Source organism: Phascolarctos cinereus, unplaced genomic scaffold (assembly GCF_003287225.1).
Source record: "Phascolarctos cinereus isolate Bilbo 61053 unplaced genomic scaffold, phaCin_HiC Scaffold_5;HRSCAF=322, whole genome shotgun sequence".
NCBI lineage: Eukaryota > Metazoa > Chordata > Mammalia > Diprotodontia > Phascolarctidae > Phascolarctos > Phascolarctos cinereus.
Window position 1 is genome coordinate 236,046,416 of NW_027555958.1, and position 23,322 is coordinate 236,069,737.

General features: G+C 38.0%; 1 protein-coding gene across 2 annotated transcripts in view; it reads left to right on the forward strand.

Moving 5' to 3' along the window:
- Positions 1-23,322, forward strand: part of KIF6 (kinesin family member 6) — a 477,193-nt gene that overhangs the window by 210,386 nt on the left and 243,485 nt on the right. For both annotated transcript variants that reach the window (XM_020999471.2, XM_020999469.2), the window contains exons 11-13: positions 10,381-10,486; positions 11,140-11,278; positions 20,693-20,911. In XM_020999471.2, the coding sequence (XP_020855130.1) occupies positions 10,381-10,486; positions 11,140-11,278; positions 20,693-20,911 (464 nt within the window). The remainder of the gene's footprint in view (positions 1-10,380; positions 10,487-11,139; positions 11,279-20,692; positions 20,912-23,322) is intronic.

Sequence of the window (23,322 nt, forward strand, 5' to 3'; positions counted from 1 at the left end):
CAACCTATCTCACTATTGGCATATACCTAAAAGATATTTTTTTAAAGAGAGAAGGAAAGGGCATATATATCTGTATATCTATATATGTATATGTATACATACACACATCTACATATATATATATATATACATATATATATATATATGTATATACACACATACATAACACACAAACAAATGTTTTTAGTGGCTCTTCTCATAGTAGCTCTGAAGTGTGGAAACTAAGAGAGTGCTCACCTATGGGGAATGACTAAACAAATTATGGTATGTGAATGTAATGGAATATTTTTGTGTCAAAAGAAATAAAATGTACTGTTTTAGAGGAAACTGGAATGACCTTTATGAACTGATTTAATGTTAGAATTGAGCAGAAGAGAACAATTTATACAATAGCCACAAGAGTATAAAGACAACTTCTAAAGACTTTTTTGATCTTTTGAAAGACTCTTATCAATGGAATGATAAACCATGAGTACAAAGGACTGAAGAGGAAGCTCACCTCCTGCCAGAAATATGATAAACTTAATGTGGAATGAAGCATAAATTTTTAGACATCGCCATTGTGGGAATTTGTTTTGCTACACTATTCTCTTTGTTATGACTTTTTAAAAAATTGTTCAGTTCAGGGTGGAGCAATAAGAAGGAAAGATAATAAATGTTTTTTTAAAAATAAAATGAATCTTTAGAACAATCTTGCCCTTTGGTAAAAGGGATTATAAATTATAGAAGAACCATTTAACACCACTCCTTTTTTTTTCCAAGGAAGGGTGTTACATGTAGTTTTCACATTACTTAACTTGTCAGAATAACGATCATAACGGCAGCAGCTGCTATGACTCATATTTATGGTTCTTTAGGATGTATGTCTTTTCCTCACAGCAACCCTGTGAGGTAAGTATTACCATTCCCATTTTACAGATGAAGAAACTAAGGCTCAAAGGGATCAAGTGAATTGCCCAAAGTCACACATAAGAATAAACACCAACTTTTCTGACTACAAGTCTAATGCTTTTCCCTATACCATTAACTCAAAAAGTTAAATGTTCTGGCCAACAGTTGAACCTGAATCACTCACTCTGAAAATGAAAACATTACCAGTGGACCACTAAGTAATTTATGTGTATATAGTCTTCATATACAGGGAAACATGTTCCTTATCTCACTTCGAGACATTTTAGATTTAGAAGGAGCCTAAAAATGACCCAGTCTCCAACCTTCAAGTAAATAGTTATCCCTAATTTACAAAGTAGAAATTGAGACCCAGAGAAATCAATAACTTTTCCAAGAAGATCACCCAGCTAGTCCACAATTACTAGTATTTGGTGTTATCTAATTTTCTAATCACACCTGTTATAATATGATGGCCTTGTTGATATTATGACTATTATCCTTCATCCCTTAGTATTTAATTCTCATACGTTTTGAGTTTAATAGTCATAGATCTTCTTTGCCAGTTCTTTCCTTGTTCCCATTAAAGCATTATGGAATTCAGAGCCCTACCTGTATTACTGTACAGTGAGTATATTTAGCTCTGAAGTTTGTTCATCTATTCCCATTAAATACCTAGATTAACAGGATGTTGCTATAACATTTTGTCCTTTCTTTATCAAATGAGCTCCATTCCTTCTTAGAGTCCACACTGTGGTCAAGGAATTCAAAACATCTTCATCAACACTTTTTGAAGAGAGATGTTCATTTCAGGAATCAATTTAGGATCAGTCTGTTTCTTTAGCTTGTCAGGAGATGGGTTGACGATGTGAGAGCCTAGATTTCTAATCACTACTGGAAATTCCTTTTTATCTGCTCTGGAACACAACACTATCATTGGTATCCAGATGACCAAGAAGTAAGAAACACTGTGGTAGAATGGAAAGAGCACAAGACTTTTAGAACCCTTTAGAACCCTAACCTTTTAGAACCCCAGTTTTTCATCTGTAAGATCAAGAAAATATATGATTCCTAAGCTCCGTATAGCTCCATAAGTCTAATATTGGATTTCTGAGCCTATGAGGTCCCATTAAGCTATTTGTGACATTTACTTGGTGACACAGTGGATAGGTCATTGAACCTGGAGTCGTGAAGACCTAAGTTCAAATCTGAACTCAGATATATGCTAGCTAGATGACCCTAGACAGGTCATCTAACCTGTTTCCTTATCTATAAAATAGGATAATAACAGCACCTATTCACATGGTTGTTGTGAAAATCAAATGAAGTAATATTTCTAAAAAGCACTTATTATGTACCTAGCACATTAGTACTATATAAATGCTTCTTCCTTCCTTTCCTCTCTTCTTGAATAGCAATATCCCTAAAATGTGGTACCCAACTTGCAAACAGAAAGAAAAAGGAGAGAGCCTCTTACTTGCTAATCAGTTGCAAGAATTTTTTAAGAAAAAAAAAAGCTCTTCCTTAGAATGAGATCTTCCTCTTTTTGCCCTATACAATTTCAAGCACTCTTTTGCATCAAAGAAAGGTTCTTTCTCCCCATCTTCCAGAATACAACCTTTTCCTAACCTTTCAGCCCCACTGATGGACAATGACCTTGTTATCCTTTCAGGTGTCGCTGACCTTAAAGCCCCACTGATAGTCTTTCACCATTCTTCCCATTGATAGAGTGATCATACCTTCCTGTACTTCTTATTTCTAGGGTGGAATCATCAGCCAGCCTTTTTCTCCCCACTCCGATCACTGTTTTTCCTCTTCATTCTGTGAATACTACTTGTGCATCTTGCCAGTGAAGTTTCCAACCCCTCAAATAGGGCTGAGTGGTTTTCTGGGTCCCAGCCACCCATTTTCAGTGTACTTACTCTTCCCAGTTATTTGTGTATATAGCTAAGATGAAATCCAGCACCAGTTCTTTGAGGGATTCATTGTTTACACTTCATCTAAAGACATCTCTATTTATCTCTATGCTTTGTTTCCTATCAGAAACTCTAGCAACTCAGTTTTTTTTAAAATTTCAATAACCTTTGGTTTAGAACATTGTCAAAGGAGGTCTGAATAAATTATCATTTTCTTCCCTCCCTTTCTCCCCCTCTTCTGATTCTCCCTTTTCTGTTTATTTGCTTCTCAAAGAACAGAGGTTATAGAGGTATGATTTTCCTTTATAGAAACTATGTTGCCCAAACTCTTAAAAAAGTCTATGACTAATAAGGTTACTAAACAAATTTAGTAAGCTAGCTCTGCCCTTTCTACCTACTCTATTAGAGCTAAATTCCTATTGGCTAATACTAGAAGTGTAAACTATACACAGAGACTCATTTCTCTTTGCCTGGGGCTAAGTGAAGGAGGAAGTGATCTGGAAAGGGAGTACAGAGACATAAGGAAATATGAATAGGCCCAATACTGATATTATAACTAGACCTAAAATGTTGCAGTTCTGGAGAATTTTTAAACTTATCCATGATTTTGATACCAACAACTTTCAGTCTGAGGGAGATGGTACTGTGTCAAGTTCAGCAATACCACAGAAATTTCCCACCCATACCAAAAAGAATTGAATGATACATATCAATTGACGTTTTCCTCTACAATTTAAACGTAGTTCTTTTTGTCCCTTTTTTTCCCCCTCTTGGTCTTTAAAAAGCATAAACAGGCATGGTTTTTGTCCTCATTTGTCCTTTGAGGAATTATCTTGAATAAGCATTGTGTAGTATTTGAAGGGTTAGAAGGAGCTGAAAGGCTTCTAAGGAAGTGGTGTCTGTGATGAAGACCTGAACGCAGGAGCCTTGAAGGAAGAGGAATTTAGGGTCTACAGCTCATTCCAGCCGTTGGAATGCATTTAGTGCATTTAGTTTTTCAAACATTTTGATGATTAGACCAGCTTCTTATTTGATATAGAAAAACAAAATTCTAACGTAAGAAGGAAAAGATGTATTATCTGTGTGTCCAGTGAGGCTGTGGGTCTCACGAGCAGAGAAGAGAACCGGTAGCCAGGAGGACTTGTCTTTCCCATTTGGTCATTTAACAAGAAAACAAAACTCCAAGAAGAGACTAGCAACCCAGACCCATGCCTCTTTCTCCCAGAAATTGTCAAGCCCTTAAATTACATCTTCTTTATCCTTTTTGTTTTTGTTTTTGTTTTTATTCTCTGTTTTCACATGTTCTCTGAAGATTTTTGCTGTCACCAACAGTTTGCTACATTTTCAGATCTACCTGAGTCAATAATAATAGCCTTATTAAATATATTGAACCAATGATCATGTATGAAAATAGGAATGTCTACTCTCAGTATCCTTGATCCCTATCTTGGGCTGCCCTACTCCTCCTACTCAGTCTTGCAGCACATCAGTCACTTCCCTGCTTCCAAGTATCCATGTGCTTGGTTCCCTTTCACATACTCAATAATACAATCAAACAAGTCTTCTTACTATTTCTCATACATGACACCTCATCTTCCTTTTCCAGGCTTTCACTGGCTGTCTTCCACACCAAGAATATAGTTTCTCCTCTGTATTGAAGATCATTACTTTGGAATCATGACTTTCCTTCCAGACGAAGCTTTATATGATAAAGCTCTTAGTTTAGAGCTCCCAAGTAACATTCCCATCTAAAATGTTGTGTATTTATCTTGTCAGATGTACCAGGGACAACAAATAGTATGCAGTTTTATATGTGTATACACCTACATGTGCATATGCACACAAAACATATATACATAGTTGTATGTTGTGTGCTTATCTATGTATAAAATAATATAAGTTACATTTGTATTTGCGTGTATACATGTATATATGTATATGTATATGCATACACACATACATATTATTTGTTATTCCTGGTACACCTGAAATAACACAACACACCATATGCAACAACAGGAATAGGGGAAGACTCAGCTGACAGAATCAAATGTCTGAAGCTGAACTGAGTCTAAGAAATCCCCAAATGATAAGGTCCAATTCTAGACTTTGGGACATCACAGCCATCTCAGAGGTATGTAAACAAATTAGGTGATAATAGGATCCAAGTCTGAGTACTAGAGGGGAACTTTAAGTCATATAATCCAACCTTCCCATTTTATTCTTTTTTAATTTTTTTTCTTGTTTTTTTAATATAAATTTATTTATTTGTAGTTTTCAACATTCACTTCCACAAGTTTTTGAGTTCCAAATTTTCACCCCATCTCCCCCCCCCCCCACCCAAGATGGCATGCATTCTGAATATCCCTTCCCCTAGTCTGTCCTCTCTTCTATCTCTCCCCTCTTCTCTTATCCCCTTCCCCTTCTATTTTCCTGTAGGGCAGGATAGACTTCTGTACCCCATTTCCTGTATTTCTTATTTCCCAGTAGCATATGAAAACACTTTTTTTAAACATATGTTTTTAAAACTTTAGGTTTCAAATTTTCTCTCTTCCTCCTTCCCCACCCACCCTCATTGAAAAGGCAAGCAAATCAATACAGGTTGTACATGTGCAGTTATGCAAAACACATCCACAGTAGACATGTTGTGGAAAACTAACTCTATTTCCCTTAATCCTATTCTGCCCTCCCATTTATTCTATTCTTTCTTTTGACCCTGTTCCTCCTCAGAAGTATTTACTTCTGATTACCCCCTTTCCCAATCTGCCCTCCTCTCTATAATCCCCCTGTTCCCTTGTCCCCTTCTCCCTCTATTTTCCTGTAGGGTAAGACAGATTTCCATACCCAAATGAATGTGTATGTTACTCCCTCCATAAGCCAAATCCTATGAGAATGAGATTCACTCATTTCCTCACCTTCCCCCATTTCCCCTCCACTGTAAGAGACTTTTCTGTTTTTTTTTTTTTTGGTGAGATAATTTACCCCATTCTACCTCTCCCTTTCTCCTTCACCGAGTATCATCCTCTCTCATCCCTAATTTTATTCTCCAGATATGACCCCTTAATCAACTCACCCTGTGCCCTCTATCTATCAATCTACATATATATACATATAATTTTTTTCCTCCAACTACCCTAATACTAACAAAGGTCTTATGAGTTATAAATATCATCTTTCCATGCAGGAATGTAAACAGTTCAATCTTAATAAGTCTCTTATGATTTCTCTTCCCTGTTTTCCTCTTCATGTTCCACTGGAGTCTTGTATTTGAAAGTCAGCTCTGGTCTTTTCATCAAGAATGCTTGAAAGTCCTCTATTTCACTGAATAACCATTTTTTCCCCTGAAGGATTATACTCAGTTTTGCTGGGTAGGTGATTCTTGGTTGTAATCCTATCTCCTTTGCCCTCCGGAATATTATATTCCATGCCCTGCGTCCTTTAATGTAGAAGCTGCTAAATCTTGTGTTATCCTGATTGTGTTTCCACAGTACTTGAATTGTTTCCTTCTGGCAGCTTGTAATATTTTCTCCTTGACCTGGGAACTCTGGAATTTGGCCATAATATTCCTAGGAGTTTTCCTTTGGGGATCTCTTTCAGGAGGAGATCTGTGGATTCTTTCAATTTCTATTTTGCCCTCTGGTTCTACTATATCAGGGCAGTTTTCCTTGATAATTTCTTGAAAGATGATGTCTAGGCTCTTTTTTTGATCATGGCTTTCAGATAGTCCAATAATTTTTAAATTCTCTCTCCTGGATCTATTTTCCAGGTCAGTTGTTTTTCCAATGAGATATTTCACATTGTTTTCTAATTTTTCATTCTTTTGGATTTGTTTACATGTCTTGATTTCTCATAAAGTCACTATCTTCCAATTGCTCTATTCTAATTTTTAAGGAAGTATTTTCTTCAGTAACCTTTTGGACTTCCTCTTCCATTTGGCCAATTTTGCTTTTTAGGGCATTCTTCTCCTCATTGGCTTTTTGGACCTCCTTTGCCATTTGGGTTAGGATTGACTTGTTTTTCATGATTTTCTTACATCACTCTCAGTTTTTCCTCTACTTCCCTTACTTGCTTCTCAAGATCCCTTTTGAGCTCTTCCAGGCCTGGGACAATTCATATTTTTCTTGGAGGCTTTGGATGTAGGGGCTTTGACTTTGTTGTCTTCTTCTGGTTGTATATTTTGTCTTCTTTTCACCAAAGTAAGATAATATAGTCTGACTCTTTTTGCGCTGCTTGCTCGTGATCCTGGCCAATTACTTGAGTTTTAAACTCTTTGTTAAGGTACGAATCTGCTTCCAATGTAGAGAATGTACTGTCCCAAGCTTCGGGGGTTTGTATAGCTGTTCTCAGAGATACTTGTAGGGACCTGTAAATTTTCAGTTCTTCCAAGGTGGTATGATAAGGCGTGAGGTGTTTACTCCTTTCCTGATCTGTGACCACAAGTACTCCTTTCTGTCCTGTAACTGTGAGGAGGGATTCTCTCCACAGCCACTACAAGCTCCACCACGCCAGCACTCCTCCTCACCCCAGCACTGCTGCCCAGAACTGTGACCCAGATCCAAACACAGGCAAAGCAAGAGATTCCTGCCTCAGCACTGGCAAAGAGATCCCTGCAGTCCCTCTCTGATCAGCCACTGGATGCCCCCTCAGTCTGTGGGCCGGAAGCTTGTAAAGCAGCTCCACCCCCTCCTCCCCGGGCCATGCTCTTAGGGAATGGAGCTGAGACCCTGCCTTCCTTTCTCAGCACCGACAGAAACAGACTTTTCCCACTGGCCTTCTAAGTTGTCTTTGGCATTGATGGATTGAGGAGTCTGGAAACCTTCACAGCTGCCCGAGTTTCAGTCCTCTGAGGCCTGCTCCAGGTTTGCTGCGGCTTGCACACCCAAGCCACACTGCGCTTCCAGCCCGGCGCGACACACCTTTCTGATCCATCATCCAGGTTGTCTTGGGCTAGAAATTTGTTTCACCCTGTCTGTTTGTGGGTTCTGCTGCTTCAGAATTTGTTTAGAGCCATTTTTTATGAGTGTTTGGAGGGGTTTGGAGGAGAGCTTAAGCAAGTCACTGCTTTCACTCCACCATCTTGGCTCTGCTAGTTCTTTATCTGTTTTGTACCAGTTAGTAGGAAAAAAAGGAAAGGATTATGTGAAGAACTTCTGTTTTATCTGAGGTTGAACAATTTGTCCATAGTCACTTAGCTAATCAGCAGACTCATATCTTGCAATGTTTTCTTATGAAATGGGATTCTATTTCACTCTTCCTTCAGGAAATGCTTCCTTACATAAGCAGTGACTGTAACATGTAGGAAAGGTAACTGCCCTAAGAAGCAGCAAAAAGGATGAATTGGTTAATTGCTGCTTCCCACCTAATGTTAATTAATTGGTCAGAATTAACTCGGGATAGCTGGCCACAGAACCTACTTTCATTGTAGTGAGTGTGTGAACTTGAGAACTCCTGGTGAAGGGCTCAACCTAGATGATCTCCAAGGTCCTTTCCAACTCTACAGCATATGGCCTATTATCCCCAAAAAGCCACCTTCCTAGGTAGGCAATCGATTCCATTCCCAGAGTACCCAATACAGTACCATCCTTTTCAGCCCAAGAGGTGTACCACCTTCTAGCCTCCTGAATCCACACACAATACTCCACTACTCAGTAATTCAAAGGCTAGACAAGGCCTGAACATGAGCACAGCGTCTCCTATTCCCATGTCACCAAGCTGCATTAGCCTCAGAGATTGAACTCTCCCCTCAGGCTGTCCTTGAAAGATCTATGCTTGAGTCCCTTACTGAGGAGATCTAAACATCAAGTCCCCCAACCTGGATTCATGGATTGGACAACAATAGGTCCCTGCCCAAGCACCACTTTATGGTTATTTTGGGGGGCCTTCTAGCTCAGAGTGAATGTACATAGTAACTGTTTCTCTTTTGGCCAGCAATCCTGTGGGTCTTCCCCTCCCAGTTTGATTTTATTATTATTATTATTATTATTATTATTATTATTATTATTATTATTATTAAAAGGACCATCCTTTGACTCACTTCTTAAAGAGGCCAATTCACTGAATGGGCATTGCCTCACTCAAACTGAGAACTTGAAAAGACCTTAGCTTAAAAGGGCCAGGGACTCCCATTGCATCCTGGGCCATCTCCAGTCTTCCTGATGAATATCTGGCCCCTGGACCCAGATGGCTGTGGAAGAGAAAGTAAGGCTGGTGACTTAGCACAGCCCTCCCTCACTCAAATCAAAATCAGTTACAAGGCATGTCATCGTCTCCCTGATGTAATGGTCTTCTTCGAGAATGAAGGATAATTCACATCCACAACCCCAAACCTAAGAGTAGGACAACTTTGCTAGAAGGATTTGTTCTAGATCTTACAGTATAGGTATATGTACAGTATAGGTAGGGGAATTTGAAAGTCTCTTCCAAGAAGACTCCTAGAGGTCAGAGAGATGTCTTGTTAATTGGCACTTTCATCCCCCATTCTTAATAAACTGTGGCCAACAAATTTTGAACTTGCAAATTAAAAATTTAAAGGACTAATTTAGTTAATAGGGTCTGAAATTCTTAGCTTAAGGAGTATGTTACAAGAGCACAGATTTAGACCAGGATAATATCCTTGAAATCATCTAGTCCAACTCTCTTGTACTCTAAGGGATGAAATTGAGGCTCAGGAAGGCTGTGACTTGGTCAAGGTAGTGACAGAAAATAGATCGTAGAGCTGGATTTTAATGCAGGTCCTCTAAAGGCCCTTCAAGGTCAGCACTCTTTGCCTATCTCCTACTGTCTAAATGGTCACCCTTGAGGACCTAGGGGGCCACATGTGGCCTCCAGGCCACAGGTTCCCCACCTCTGATCTAGATCTTATTAGACCATACGTACAGAAGACAGAAGAAAGAATGGAATAGCTGAAGAGTATGTAAGGGTCAAGTCAGGGACCCCCACACAGGAGAAGTAAATATAGGAACTCACTGTGACCTAAGAATGGAGGCAAGACTCCTGAGTGAGAAAATATGGCAAAGAGCTACAAATGAAAAGCCAACTGTTAGACAGGCACAGCCCCTCAAAAGATCAGTGCTATTAGCTCCTTTAAAACTTAATATTGAACAGTCCTAGTTACCCTATTAGGGTCATAGATAATAATTTTAGAGCTGAGCATCTAAGCCCAACCCCTTCATTTTACAGGAAATATTTTAGAGAAAGGTCACCAGAAGTTTTGTCTAACCCCTGTGATGAATGCTTTTCATGGAATCCCATCTCTAATTTTATATCAGAAGTTGCATTACAGCAAAACTTGCTAGGAAATTTCCATTCAATAAAGCAAAACATACTGTGATGTTTGTGTGAATTAGAAATTAGAAGCCAATCTTTACATCATGATTGATAGATTTTATCTGTATTGGCAAATGCTTTCTCTAATTATCTATAAGCAAGGGCTGATTAACTATGTAGGCCTCAAGGATGGTGAAATTTCTTGTTTGTAATTTTTTAAAAAAATTTGATAAAGTATTATTTAGTTTTGCTATCAGAATTTCTAAAGTTCATGGTATATGAGTTTTACTCAGAAATTGTGTCTTTTCAGACTGGAAGAACACATTAGATCCTTTGTGGAAGATCAAGATCCAGAGAGTAGGCTAGAGGTGGGATCTGACATGCGTAAAATCCACCACTGCTTCTGTTATTTAAAGGTAAGTGTGAAAGGTGAATACTAGAAAACTCATTTTTGTCATATTCAAACTTCAGCGAGTCTGAGTTCTGCACAGTGAAACCACCTCTTACAGATGTACAGAGGAGGACTTCTTAAAATGCCTGAATTAGATTCAAAATGTTCAAAGTGAAATCAGCTAAGCCAGACTGTTCTCAAGAGCCTCTCAGGAGTTCCCTCAAGAGTTATGTCTTTTCATCTAAAAAATATCCCCAGGCATTTTTGGATATCATTCTCGTGCTGGACGTTCCCCTTTTCATAAAGTGTACTTCTTTGTGTCTTCCAGGCTGTATCAGAAGAGCTGGGTCCTACATTTCTCGTTGGTTTTGATCCTGTCACACCTGTAGCCCCCTGTTCTGGCTGGTTTTCCTTTATATAAGATATTATCCTTATGGGGAGGCAAACTATTTAGCCTGAAGTTCTGCCTTATCTGTATGTTTTATAAGCAAATAGAATACATAATCTCTGATCCAAATGTTTTATGCATAAAAGGCACTTCAGTCACATTTGTTCAGCTGACTTCATTGGTCCCCTCAAATCAATATGCTCTTCCTGTGAAGGAAGAAAATAACAGAGAAAGAAAGAAAAATGAGATAGAGAGAAGGCATGCTGAGTTTTTATTTTTTCATCTTACAGAAATTGTTGAATGAAAGAAAGATTCCTGAAAAAAGTGAATCCTCCCATGAAATCAAAGATCAAGATGGAGAAGTGCCATTAAAGGAGGAAGAATTTAAAAAACTGAGAGATCTCCTAAAGCAGCGAGACAACGAAATTAGTATCCTTTCTGAAATCCCAGGAAAGCCTCCCCTCCTTTGGAGGAGTAGGGAGTGGGAGAGTGTCTGGGTCTTCAAAGACTCTCTGCTCACGTGCTGCCCGTCCTTGGAAGTTGGCCCCTCCCTGCTTCTCTTTCATATTGCCTCCTTTAGTTTGTGGCTAAAAACATCCTTCTGGCAAACAAAATACGTGGAGAGTGGGAAAGTGTGATGCTATATAAGAAGAGTTTATTACCTTACAAAGAACAGAATTTCCTGGGACTGTTATTTTTAGTCTTTTGCAGTGCTCCTGTGGAGACTCCTGTATGGTCTTCCATTAGATGAACACAAACTTGGACTCTTTGCACCTCACTGTAATGTTTCAATGAAAGCTGACATTGGTATTTTTAGAGAAAATTCAACCACCCTGTTTCACTCTCTCTGTTTTAGTGCCGAGCTATAACAACCCACTGTAGGAAGGAAGGGCCGTTTTCTTTAGCTGGCTGACAGAATTACAGGCTGACCACAGTGTTACCATGGCCCTGAGTTTGTGGCTGGCGCGTGGGTGAAACTCAAAAGATGGCTGAAAAATGACCAATGGTATGTAGCTTAGGAGGAGCAGAGATTCATTCAGATGCAGATTTTATTTAAAAAACAGATGAACTGCTTTGGGTTCCAGTTACAAATACTGGCAAGTTGAGGAATTTGGAGTTAGTAAGTATGAATCTTCAAGACAGAAATCTCATTTTTTCTGGTGGCACTATGTGACCAGGGTGCTGGAAATGATAAGAAAGCCTCCGGACATTTATGCTCTAGGAAAAGTGGCTACTTTTAAAGGGGGCACTTTTGAGTTAATTGAACTATGGAACACCTCCAATGCCATTCCTTAATTTAGCTTTTATCCTTGTTATAACAGACACTTTGTTATCTTTATATTTATTAGATACAATTACCCGAAATCTTTATTATCTCTGTTAGTTCTACATAAACAAAATCATGACTCTCTTTTGCTCCATGACCTTATACTGTATTTATGTTGAGGATCACCCAAATATTTCTAATTTCAACTGTTTTGCAAATATATAAAAACAATCTATATAAAGAAATCCAAAGATTAAGAAGAGGTAAGGAACAAATCAAGTACAAGTAAAGCCTATTATCTAATTCCCTTTAGTTTCCATTTTAGACTGGTATGTATTTTAGCTGTTTTGGATTGCAAGGCCTGAGACAGCTGGTGCTTTTCTCCATTGATGATCACCACTATATCTCTTCTTGTCTCCAAGCACTGGTATCACTTCTTTGTCTCTCTCTTTATCTCTGTCTCTATCTCTCCCTCTTTCTCTCTGCCTCTGTCTGTCTCTCCTTTATTTCTCTTATTACATGAGACTACCCCAAGGATAGTTCTGTTATGGAACACATGGGGATTGGTACATAGTAGATGCTTACTAAATGTTTATTTAGTGCCTGACTGATCCCATTTCTGGCCCCAGTCTTAGCTCTGCTTCTTCTCCTAATATTTATGATCTTAGCCTGAGAGCTTCTCCAGTTTTTTAATTACCCATTTGTATTTTTACTATTATTATATGTCATAGGAGTGGGATAAGGCAGGACAAAGACAGGCCACTGCAAGCCTATGAAGAAGCCATGGAAGATTGTACTTTCTTATTTTAGACTTTCATTTACCAAGTGTCATTGTTCATAAAATTTCCTCAGAGCAAATGGCTCTGCCCAATGGAGTTCAAATTCTAAAACATAGTGATATACATGTAGAGAATAGCTAGTGAACAAGTAAAGATAATTTAAGTTTCAGATAATTAATTATTAAGGTTTATTTCAATTAAATTAAGAATTATTTCAATATTTATAATATGTATAGGTCATGTTAAATGTATTGAAAGCTAATGTGTCCTATAAGTTTCTTCACATTTAGGCAGAATGAGATTGGGGAAGATATTTCCAATTGATTAATCCGGGATGACTTCTCGGAGGAACTGCTTTAAGGTAAAGAGTTTGACTAGCTTTTAGGTTGGGGAGGACTAAAGGGGTATGGTAGCAGGTAGTATTCTGTGTATATAATGTTATTTTGGAAAAGCATTGGAGGCAGTAGTAAGATGAGCAAATTAAGGGGCCACTGAGCAGATTAGGAGGCAGTGTGATATAGTGGAAAGAGGACCTGGATTTTGTGCCTATTTGTTATCTTAGTGACATTAAGCAAGTTATTTAACCACTCTGGGTTTCAATTTCCTCAGCTGTAACAGGAGCATATGAGACTAAGTGACAATTCTGACTTCAAATCTCTGATCCTATGGAAGGATTCTGTTGGATCAGTTACTAAGTAGAAATCAAAGAAATGGGGATATTTGGGAGAGCACAGTAAAAGTCTCTGAAGCCAATGATAAGGACCTTGTACTTGAACTTTAGGGGAGACTGCAACTCTAAGTAATGATGTAGTTAGTGCATAGAGTAGTAAGAAAGTGAGGAAGAATATGGCTGGTGGTGGTGGTAAGAAGAGGCTCGAAAGAGATGATTCTAGGTACAGTGTGATCTTAGGAAGAGGTGAAAATGATTCAAGGGACAGATTGCTAGAGTCCAGAGTGAGTCTTTCACAGATAGCAGGGATGGAGAAGAAGGAGTGGGTTCCCAAGATGAGAAAAAAACGACAAGATTTGGTTACTGAAATGTGTTGAGCACAGAACAGTAATGTACCAAAGATGGCAATAAGCCTTTTTATGTGGGAAGTTGGTGATTTGGTGTCATTTTTACACTGAGATAAAAACCAAACAGGTCTCTCTTTTCTGGATTGGTTTATTTTTATTTATTTTTAATTTTTTGGCTAGAATTGATATTGAGACAACCAATTAAAAATGCCTTCTAAGTAGAATATTAGGCAGGACTAGATAATAAAACAAGCTAATGCTTATATAGCACTTTAAGGTTTGCAAGACACTTTATGTATGTCATCTAATTTGAACCTCACAACAACCTTGTGAAGTAGGTCCAATTATTATCACATAAGGAAAGTGAGGCAGATAGAGGTTAAATGCCTTGCCCGAGGTCACAGAGCTAGTAAGTGATTTGGTGAGATTTGAACTGAGGTCTTCCTGACTCTTAAGTTCAACATTCTATCAACTATATAACCAGATGTATACTTACAGATTTATATTGGCCTATGTATTTGGTAGGCACTTGCATCTGCAGAGCTACAACAGTTTATCAAGAATCTTGGTATATAAAAAGAAAAACAAGGAGTAAAGGACAGAGTCCTTGAATTTTCTGAAAACCAGTAGAAAATGAAACAAACATTTATTTTGTGCTAACAGTGGGCAAAGCATGGGGTAAAGCCCTAGGAAATACAAAGTCTAGTTAGGATACAATTCCTGCCTTCAAGGAGTTTCCATTCTAGTGGCAGGGGTAGCATAGAAGTGGGGATGGGGAGGGGAGGGCAGGAGGTCAGTAACACCAATATCTATAATATGTGTTCAGTGTGTGAGAGAGTTAAAATACAAAGTGCTATGTGAGATCTAAGGATAAAGGTAATAGCTTTTTAGTTGAGGTTCAAATTAGATGGCATATATAAAGTGGTTTGTAAACCCTAAAGCACTATATATATTTTCAAAGATAAGCAAGAATTTAGTAACAGAATAATTTGAACTTGGAGTAGCAACAAAATTCTTCAATCATGATCAGCTTTGGTGCCACACTGCCAGAGTCACACACACACATGCACACACACACACACACACACACACACACACACACACATGTATATGCACACACACGCACACAAACATATCTCTCCTTTCTGTTACAAATTCATAATCCCATTCCTTAGGGAATGTACTTAATAAATATTTGAGTATATATTAGGGAGTATTATGTGGAATCAAAATGTATTAATATAAATTTTAAAAAGAGCTGAATGTGGTATGAAGAATGGATTGAGGAAGGACAAGGAGGCAGAAAAAAAGACCTGTAAGAAGATGGTGGCAGTAGCTACCAAATTGGGTGATAATGAAGATGTAAATAAGGATAATGGCATTAGGGATAGAGAGTGGAGGAATGGATGTGAGATGTGCTGTGGAGGTGGAATTGATAAGACCAAGTAATGAAGAGAGGGAAGAGTCAAAGATGAACAAACAGATATGAATATGGGTGAATGGGTGAATGGTGATACCATGGACAGAAATAGTGAAGAGCACTGGATTAGCAGATTTAAAGGGAAAGGAACTGAACTTAATTTTGTTGAATTTGAGTCGCTGACAACTCAGTGTCTTGGTTGAGATGTCCTACAGGCAGCTGGAGAGGTGGGTTTGAGGCTCTGAAGAGAGGTTAGGACTAGAGTATAGATTTATGAGGCATTTCCATACCAATAGTAGTGGAAACCTGTAGTAACAAACAAGATTGCAAGAAAGAAAGTACAGAGGGAAAGAGAAAGGCCAAATACAGTCTCTTGGGAAATTCATACATTAAGTGGCCAGGGATAGGATGAGAAGCCAGTGTATAGTGAAAAGATTGTTAGACAAGTAGAAAAAGAACCAAGAATATGGTGTCTAAGAATCCAAATTATAAATGTGGAGTGAGGAAGTGAAGAAAACTTTAAAAAATGGAGGAAATACATGGAACAATAACTGGATGGGCTAGAAAAAGAGTGAAGAAAATGATTTTTTTTTCTAGGATTAGGGAAATCTGATCATATGTGGAGGCAAATAGAAAGGAACTCATGGCAATGGCAGTATTAAAGATGCATTAGAAAGAAAAGATGGAGCAATCACTTGGAGCTAGTGGGAATGAATTATTAAATCAAGAGTGCAGGCATTAATATCTCCTTTTTGGGGAATCTAGGAGGAAGAAGTACAGAAAAGTTGATGGTACTGGAATGCTTAAAGAATGGAGGTAGGGAGCAAAGGGAGTTCATTTCAGGTGATTGCAGTCTCAGTGAAAGTTGGGTCAATGACTCTAAGTGTAAGAGTGGAGTGTGGTGTGTGTCTGGTCGAGAGGAAAAGGTTTGGAATAGTTACTATGGTGAATGAAATAAGGAGTTGATAGGAGTAGAGTAAGACATGTCGATTGTATGGATTTTCTACCATAAATTTGTAGTGCCTGAAATGCACTCAGATTTGAGAATTTCCAAACAATGTAGTCTGGTAATTTATGGTCTTAAAACTATAATAACGTGTGTTCTTAGAGAATTGCTGTGATACTGAAAGCTTAAGTGACTTGCCCATAACTACATGGCCACTGTGTCTTAAAGACAGAACTTGAACTAAGGTCTTTCTAACTATTCCCACTATTTCATGCCATGTCTTAGGGCAGCAGTTAATGACACATTCATATGATGAACTCTGGGGTCAAAACTGAATATGAAGACTAGCAAAGCCAGAATAGAGCAGGTATGCCAAGAGGATAGAGATGGGGCAAGGGACTATGAAAAAGATGAATAAGTTTAGTGTCCATGAGAAAGTGGGGGAAGTAGGCTAAGAGTCTGTGGTCACAAAACAGAATGTCCTGATCTTTGAAACTGTGCCATTCCCAAAGGCGATGGAGTTCTAGGCATGACTGTGACATTTCTGCTTGAAGTGGAAATAAAGACAGTGATTTCTGGAGTGCAGGTTAAGGAATTTTTGTGTGCTTATCTTGTCAGTGTGAATATTGAAGTAAATGACAAGGGATGGGGTAAAGAGGAAGATTGTGCTCCAAATACTGAAGTCATGATATTAATTGGGAATATGACCTGGAAGTTAATAGACATGGGGAGAAGTTGGTACAAATACTGACTGCTTGGTCTTCAGCATGAGAAAGGTGCCTTAGGAATGGTAGTAATGAATAGTCTGGAAGCTGAAATAAAGAGCAAAAAAGAGTCAGGCCCTGATTGGCTCAGAGTGAACATAAATAGCAATTGTTTCTGTTTTGGACAGAAACTTTGAGGGTTTTCCCCTCCCAAATTATTTATTTGGCCTATTCATGGGTCACTCTCTGCCTCATTTCTTACCTAGACTTAATCACTGAATGGGCCTTGCTTCAATCAGACTGAGACCTGTTAAAGACCTTAGCTTAGAAAGGCCAAGGTCTCCCTACTGCATCCAGGGCCATCTCTAGTCATCCTGATCCATATCTGGCCACTAGACCCAGATGTCTCTGCAGGAGAGTGAGGCTGGTTACTTTGCACAGTCTTGCCTCACTTAAATCCAATTCACTTGCATGTCATGACATCACCTCCCTGATGTCATGGTCCTCTTCAAGAATAAAGGATAAACAACAACAACCCTGGGTGATGGAGCAAAAGATCAAATGGCTTACTGGTCATCTGGATTGCCAGCTGTATGGAGAGACCATAGGAAAGCCAGGTTTCTATTACAGTGAATAAGTAGAAGGAATGTTGTGTGAAAATGTTCAAGATGTAGTTTATTAACAACAGAATCAGCATTTCAAAGGACCCTATAAAATGTACTAAGTAACTGATGTATCACATCAGAGTAGGACCAAGGAAGAGGGATAAGTAGAATAGGGGTAAGGCTTCAGGAGAATGTTCCTCATGTTTAAGGTGGTCACCTGGTCAGAGCAGATGACTGGAAATGGGAATTCAGTACCACAAGCTTGTGACATGCACAATTAATGATCTTAAACAGCAGAGGATTTGCAGAGTTAATCTATCCCAGAGTCTAAGATAGATTTTGGAGTGCTACTATTTTGGTGTAGCTGCTTCTTGCGATTCAACAAACATTATTTTGATGAAATATCTTAGAATATACTTCAAGAAGTAGAAAGAGAAACAACAGGGAGACCACTGTGAGACTGTCTATCAGAAGGCCAGGGAATAAGATCATCAATTATTTCGAGGTACAGTTTCTGTGGTGGGGGTGGGGAGTACAGAAACCAGATTAGTGGGGCATAAGGAAGAATTGACTGTTAAAAATAACGTACACAGGCATATACAGAATGTTTCTAGAAGTTAGAGGAACATATGGGTCACTAGCTGAAGAGTGAAGCAGGTTTGTCATTGCTTGTCCCTAGAAATAGTGCGGTTAAGGAAGCTTAGAGAACTGGCAGATTTGATTGTGAAGACAGTGCCTGTGATCCCTGAAACGTCATGGATAATGAGAGCTGTAGGACAAGAAAAGGGCAAATAGCATGATTTTAAAAAAATAAAATAAAAGGAAGATAACAGAGCCTGCAAACTATAGACCAGCAAGCTTGACTTTGACTTGACAAAACTCTAGAAAGAAGGATGAACAATAACAACAATATATTATTAGAAGAATGAATTATGAAAGGAATGATTAATGTACCTCTAGAAAAGGAAGCTCTAATCACTGTGGATGAAATGGCCTCACTCAGAGCAGATTATGGTGGATGAACTTCATTTCCTTTTTTTTTTTTTAAACAAGGTTGTTCGTCTAGTACATTCAGGTAACTTCTTTATAGTTTACCTAGATTTTGGAAAGGCATTTGACAAAGGTGTGTTTTCTTATGGGCAAACTAGAGAGATAGACTCTAAGCCAGTAGTTCTTAAACATATTGGTCTTTACACTCTTAATAATTGTTGAGGATCCCAAAGAGTTTTTGCGTATGTAGGTTATATCAATATGTGCCATATTAGAAATGATAATTGATGTGTTTTAAATATTTATTAATTATTTTAAAATAATAAACATATTACATGTTAACACAAGTGACATTTTTACGAAAAATGTATTTTACAAAACAAAAAAATTTAGTGACAAGAGTAATATTCATTGTGTTATATATTTTTGCACAGCTCTTTCGTTTCTAGCTTATCAAAGAAAATTAGATCTTCATCTGCTTCTGCATTTAATATTTATAATGTGTTTACTTGAAATATATGAAAACTATCTAGCCTCGCATAGATGTGTAGGTGGAAAAGAGAGTATTTTAATGAGCAAATACATCTTAGTATTATTATGAAAATCATTTTGGCCCCACAGGACCCCCTGAAAGGGTCTGAGGCACCCCCAGGGTCCACAGACCCACACTTTGAGAACCCTTGCCCTAGAGAATAACACAGTTATGTTAGTGTTAACCCCAGAGGGTCTAAATTTGGATGTCGTGGTGCACACCATGGCAAGGATGATCATAGCGTAGAATTTTTTAAAACAATAGAAAAGATAAGGAGGTGAGTGGGAGATGGGTGATTCTGAACTGTAGAAAGAGCTCCTGTAACATCCTTGAGGAGCAAACTAGCTGTATAGACACTTACCAGCATTGTAGGTTTGATCTGGGCAGAAACCTCACTGAGCTAGGCCAGAGATGTCCTTTTTATATGAAATGGAGTTCTTTGAGAGCCAGCTCAGTACTTGGATCTTGTGCAATAGCTATCACCCAATGGTTTAGCTTTTGGCTGTCATACAACACATAAGGACAAATAAAGGAACTCCAAGCCACTGATTTTAGGCACAGTTGACTATCTGTATAGGGTCTGAAACCAAAAGAGACCTTTTATTTACTCTGTTTTTGTTACATTGGAATTCTCTGTGGGCTCCAGTTATCAAATTCTTTTGGAGTTCTGAGTCTTCATATACACATGTGTACCTGTATTATACATATATATGTATATATACACATATACATAAACATACATACACATATATACATATATCTACCCATATTAAATAACAATATAACATGATACAACATAATTTCTTCTTAAACATGTTCCTGCTGGGGCATCTAGGTGGCGCAGTGGATAGAGCACCGGCCCTGGAGTCAGGAGGACCTGAGTTCAAATCCAGCCTTGGACACATAATACTTACTAGCTGTGTGACTCTGGGCAAGTCACTTAACCCCAATTGCCTCATTAAAAAAAAATGTTCCTGCTACCACCAAGAGTGAGGAAAGAAGAGAATAAACTGAGTTTTCCATCACATGGTCCTTTTCCTATTTCCTAATCATTTTTTCTCCTCCACTGGCTCTTTACCCTCTTCCTGACCCTTCAATAGAGGCATATCCCAAGGAGCTGTATCAGCGTCTGGTGAAAATCCCTCCTTCGCAATGTGCATTTTAAAAATTATCTGTATTAACAAATCACATTCCTTTCATTTCTCTTTTGGAATCAAGAGGGTAGAGATTTTTTAAAACGTGTTTTTCAGCTATATTGACTGAATACTAAATGAATACATGTATATTTTATGTTTTTATAAAAACCCTTTTAATTGGAGCCATTAATATCCAGTCTTTAGAGTTTGTACAGTTTAAAGTCGACTATGACAATATGAAAAGCTTCAGTTGTGTTTACTGGTATTAGGGCACGCTAACACAAGGTGAATAGCTTCTTATGAATGTTCACAAGCCTTTCCACAATGTCAGTAATTTGCAGTTTCTCTCTAGTCACTTTACCAATGAAATAAATGGCAAATCCCAATAGATGGTGGCAGTGGAAACAGTCATAAATTGTAATACAAACTCCTTAAGTCAAGTTTCAGATATTCTGGTAAATATGCTTAAAAAGGAAAAGAAGAAAGTCCAAGATATGTTCAACCAGCAGAATACCAGCAGGGGAGGGACGAGGCAATCATTGAGCGCCTCCCCATTATATGTAGGCCTAGACGACTCTTCAAAGGCATCAATATCGAGTACCTCAAAACTGACCCAGGATGGCAACTCCCTGGACTATAGGTCTGCTTTTCAGCGCAGGAAAACAGGTCAGTTAAATGAGTTTCAGGTATTTCTAATGTAGATTATGAACTGCAAAATAGCTTTCTTCAGTTTGAAACATAGGAATGCATGCAATAGCAAGGTCTGTGTTGGTGTTCTTTTCTAATAACTCCCATGTCTTTTACATTCAGTTCCATTTGCCCAAGCTACAAATTGAACTGAGAAATCCAGTGAATTGGGTTTTTTGCTTTTTATACCACACTCCCTTCCCCTCCAAATGAGTAAAGCCTAAATTAGACTGGAATATAACAATGAGATCTAAAAAGATCACTTGCCAAAGCCCTGTTGTGTGGTACAGACAGAGGCTAAATGTAGCAGGCAATGAGAAATTAATGGCCTGATGCTGGAGTCCCCAGGAGATCCAGCGATGAAGGAAGTTTAAAGAATCCCTAATCCAGAGAAGCAGGCAAACAGTGAAAATAAACAGAAGCCCAGTTAAACAAGACTAAATGTCAAGGGAAATAGTTAAGACAAAAAAGGAAAAAGAAAAAAGAAAACAAGCACTGGAAGGTGAGAATGGAAGAGTCTTCTAAAACTGGCCTTTTCTCTTTACTTCATGACTCCTTGTCTAAGACTAACTTGCTCTCCAGTTCTGAACCAGTACTAGCACTTACATGCTTTGAATGTCTGAACCACTGGCTGATGTAAACTGACAAACAACACCTAGGAAAATGAAATGGTGGATACCTGAAGCAGCATGATGCCATGGAAAGACTGCTGAATTAGAACTCAGGGATCCTGGGTTTGAACACTGCTAGGCTATTATTATATCTGCCGATTTGGTCTTGGGCAAATCACTTAACCTCTCATCAGTAAAATTAGACAGTTGGACTGGATGACTTCTAAAGTTCCCTCCAGCTCTAAATCTGTGATCCTATGACACCTTTCCCAGGGGTGTGTCTTCTAAGCTGTTTAGTAATCCAGTCGCTTCCCTGCTTCCAGGTTATGAAGCACTGCCATGATTCCATCTCAGGTAGATATTGTAAGCCACATGGTTTATTTTGCTGTATTTGACATTTAAAGCCCTTCACAAGCTGGCTCCAGACTTAGTTCCTATTACTCCCCTTAACACATTCTGCTTTGCACACAAACTGGCCTACTTGCTGTTATTCTATCTCCTGCCTCTGTGGATAGGCCATCCCCCTGCCTGGAATGCCCTCTGGGCTAATTTCTTCCTCTTAGAATCTTTTGTTTCATTGAAGGCTTAACACATGTGCCATGTCCTTCTTGAAGTCTTTCTTAATTCCCCTAGTTGTGATAATCTTTCCATTCTCAAATTATCTTCTATTTACTTATATATTTATTTATATGTTATCTCTCTTCTTCCCTTTCCTTTTCCCTTCCCCTCCTCCTGTATAAGCTCCTTCTTGGCAGGAGCAGTTTTTTTATTTTAAATTTTTGTCTTTGTGTCCCCAGCCCCTAGTACAGTGCTTTGCACATAGTTGATGTTTAACAAATGTTTATCGTGTGATTGAATAAGAATCAATCGGCCTTTCCAATCAGCATATTGGATAAGACCAATTCATCACTGTTCTTTTTCCATTCATCTTACACCAAGAGAACTTAATAAATAGTGTACACAAAAGCCATTTTTTTCTTTCTTCTTATTTTATTTTTTCATTACAAATGTAAAAAAATGGTCTGTTTGGTAATTTAATTGCCAAATAACTCAAAAGTTTCTCATTTCTGATTACCCAGGTCATAAGGTATTTATCAAAGAGACAAAAATTGATAAAAACAGGAGCAATTTCCTTTTAAGTGGAATCCACAGAATATTATCTATCACACTTCATCATAATTCATATTGGCACAACGAAGGATGTTGGTGATGAAAGCCAAAAGCTACTGCTGCCATTTTGATTTTCTATACAGGAAGGAGAATTAGAGTAAACTGCTTCTTCAATCTACCTTTTCTAAGTTCTTTACCATCAAATCACATTACTGTAAATTGCTATCCTGGGTAATTAAAGTATTTTGGTTAATAGAAATTACTAATTTTCTAAGAACAAAAGAAAGTAAAATACACTTAAAACTAAAACTATACGGAGGATAATTGTCTTTTTTTTTTTTTGGTGATTCAGAAGGAATTTTAGGATTTTGTTTAGCAGTATCTCAAAATCATTATAAAGATGAGCTTTCATTGCCCTGGAGGTATACATATATGCTACTTGATCTGGAGAAGCTACTCTGAACAAAACAAGGAATAGGAGCATTTACAAAAGATAAATGTATAGCTTTGTTTATATGAAACTTAAAATCTTCTACACAAACAAAATTAATACACCTAGGACAAAAAAGAAAATGACTAAATGTATCAGATCTGATAAGGATTTGGTATCCAAGATATATAAACAACTTACAGACATATTTAAGCTCAAAAATAATTTGCCAATAGATA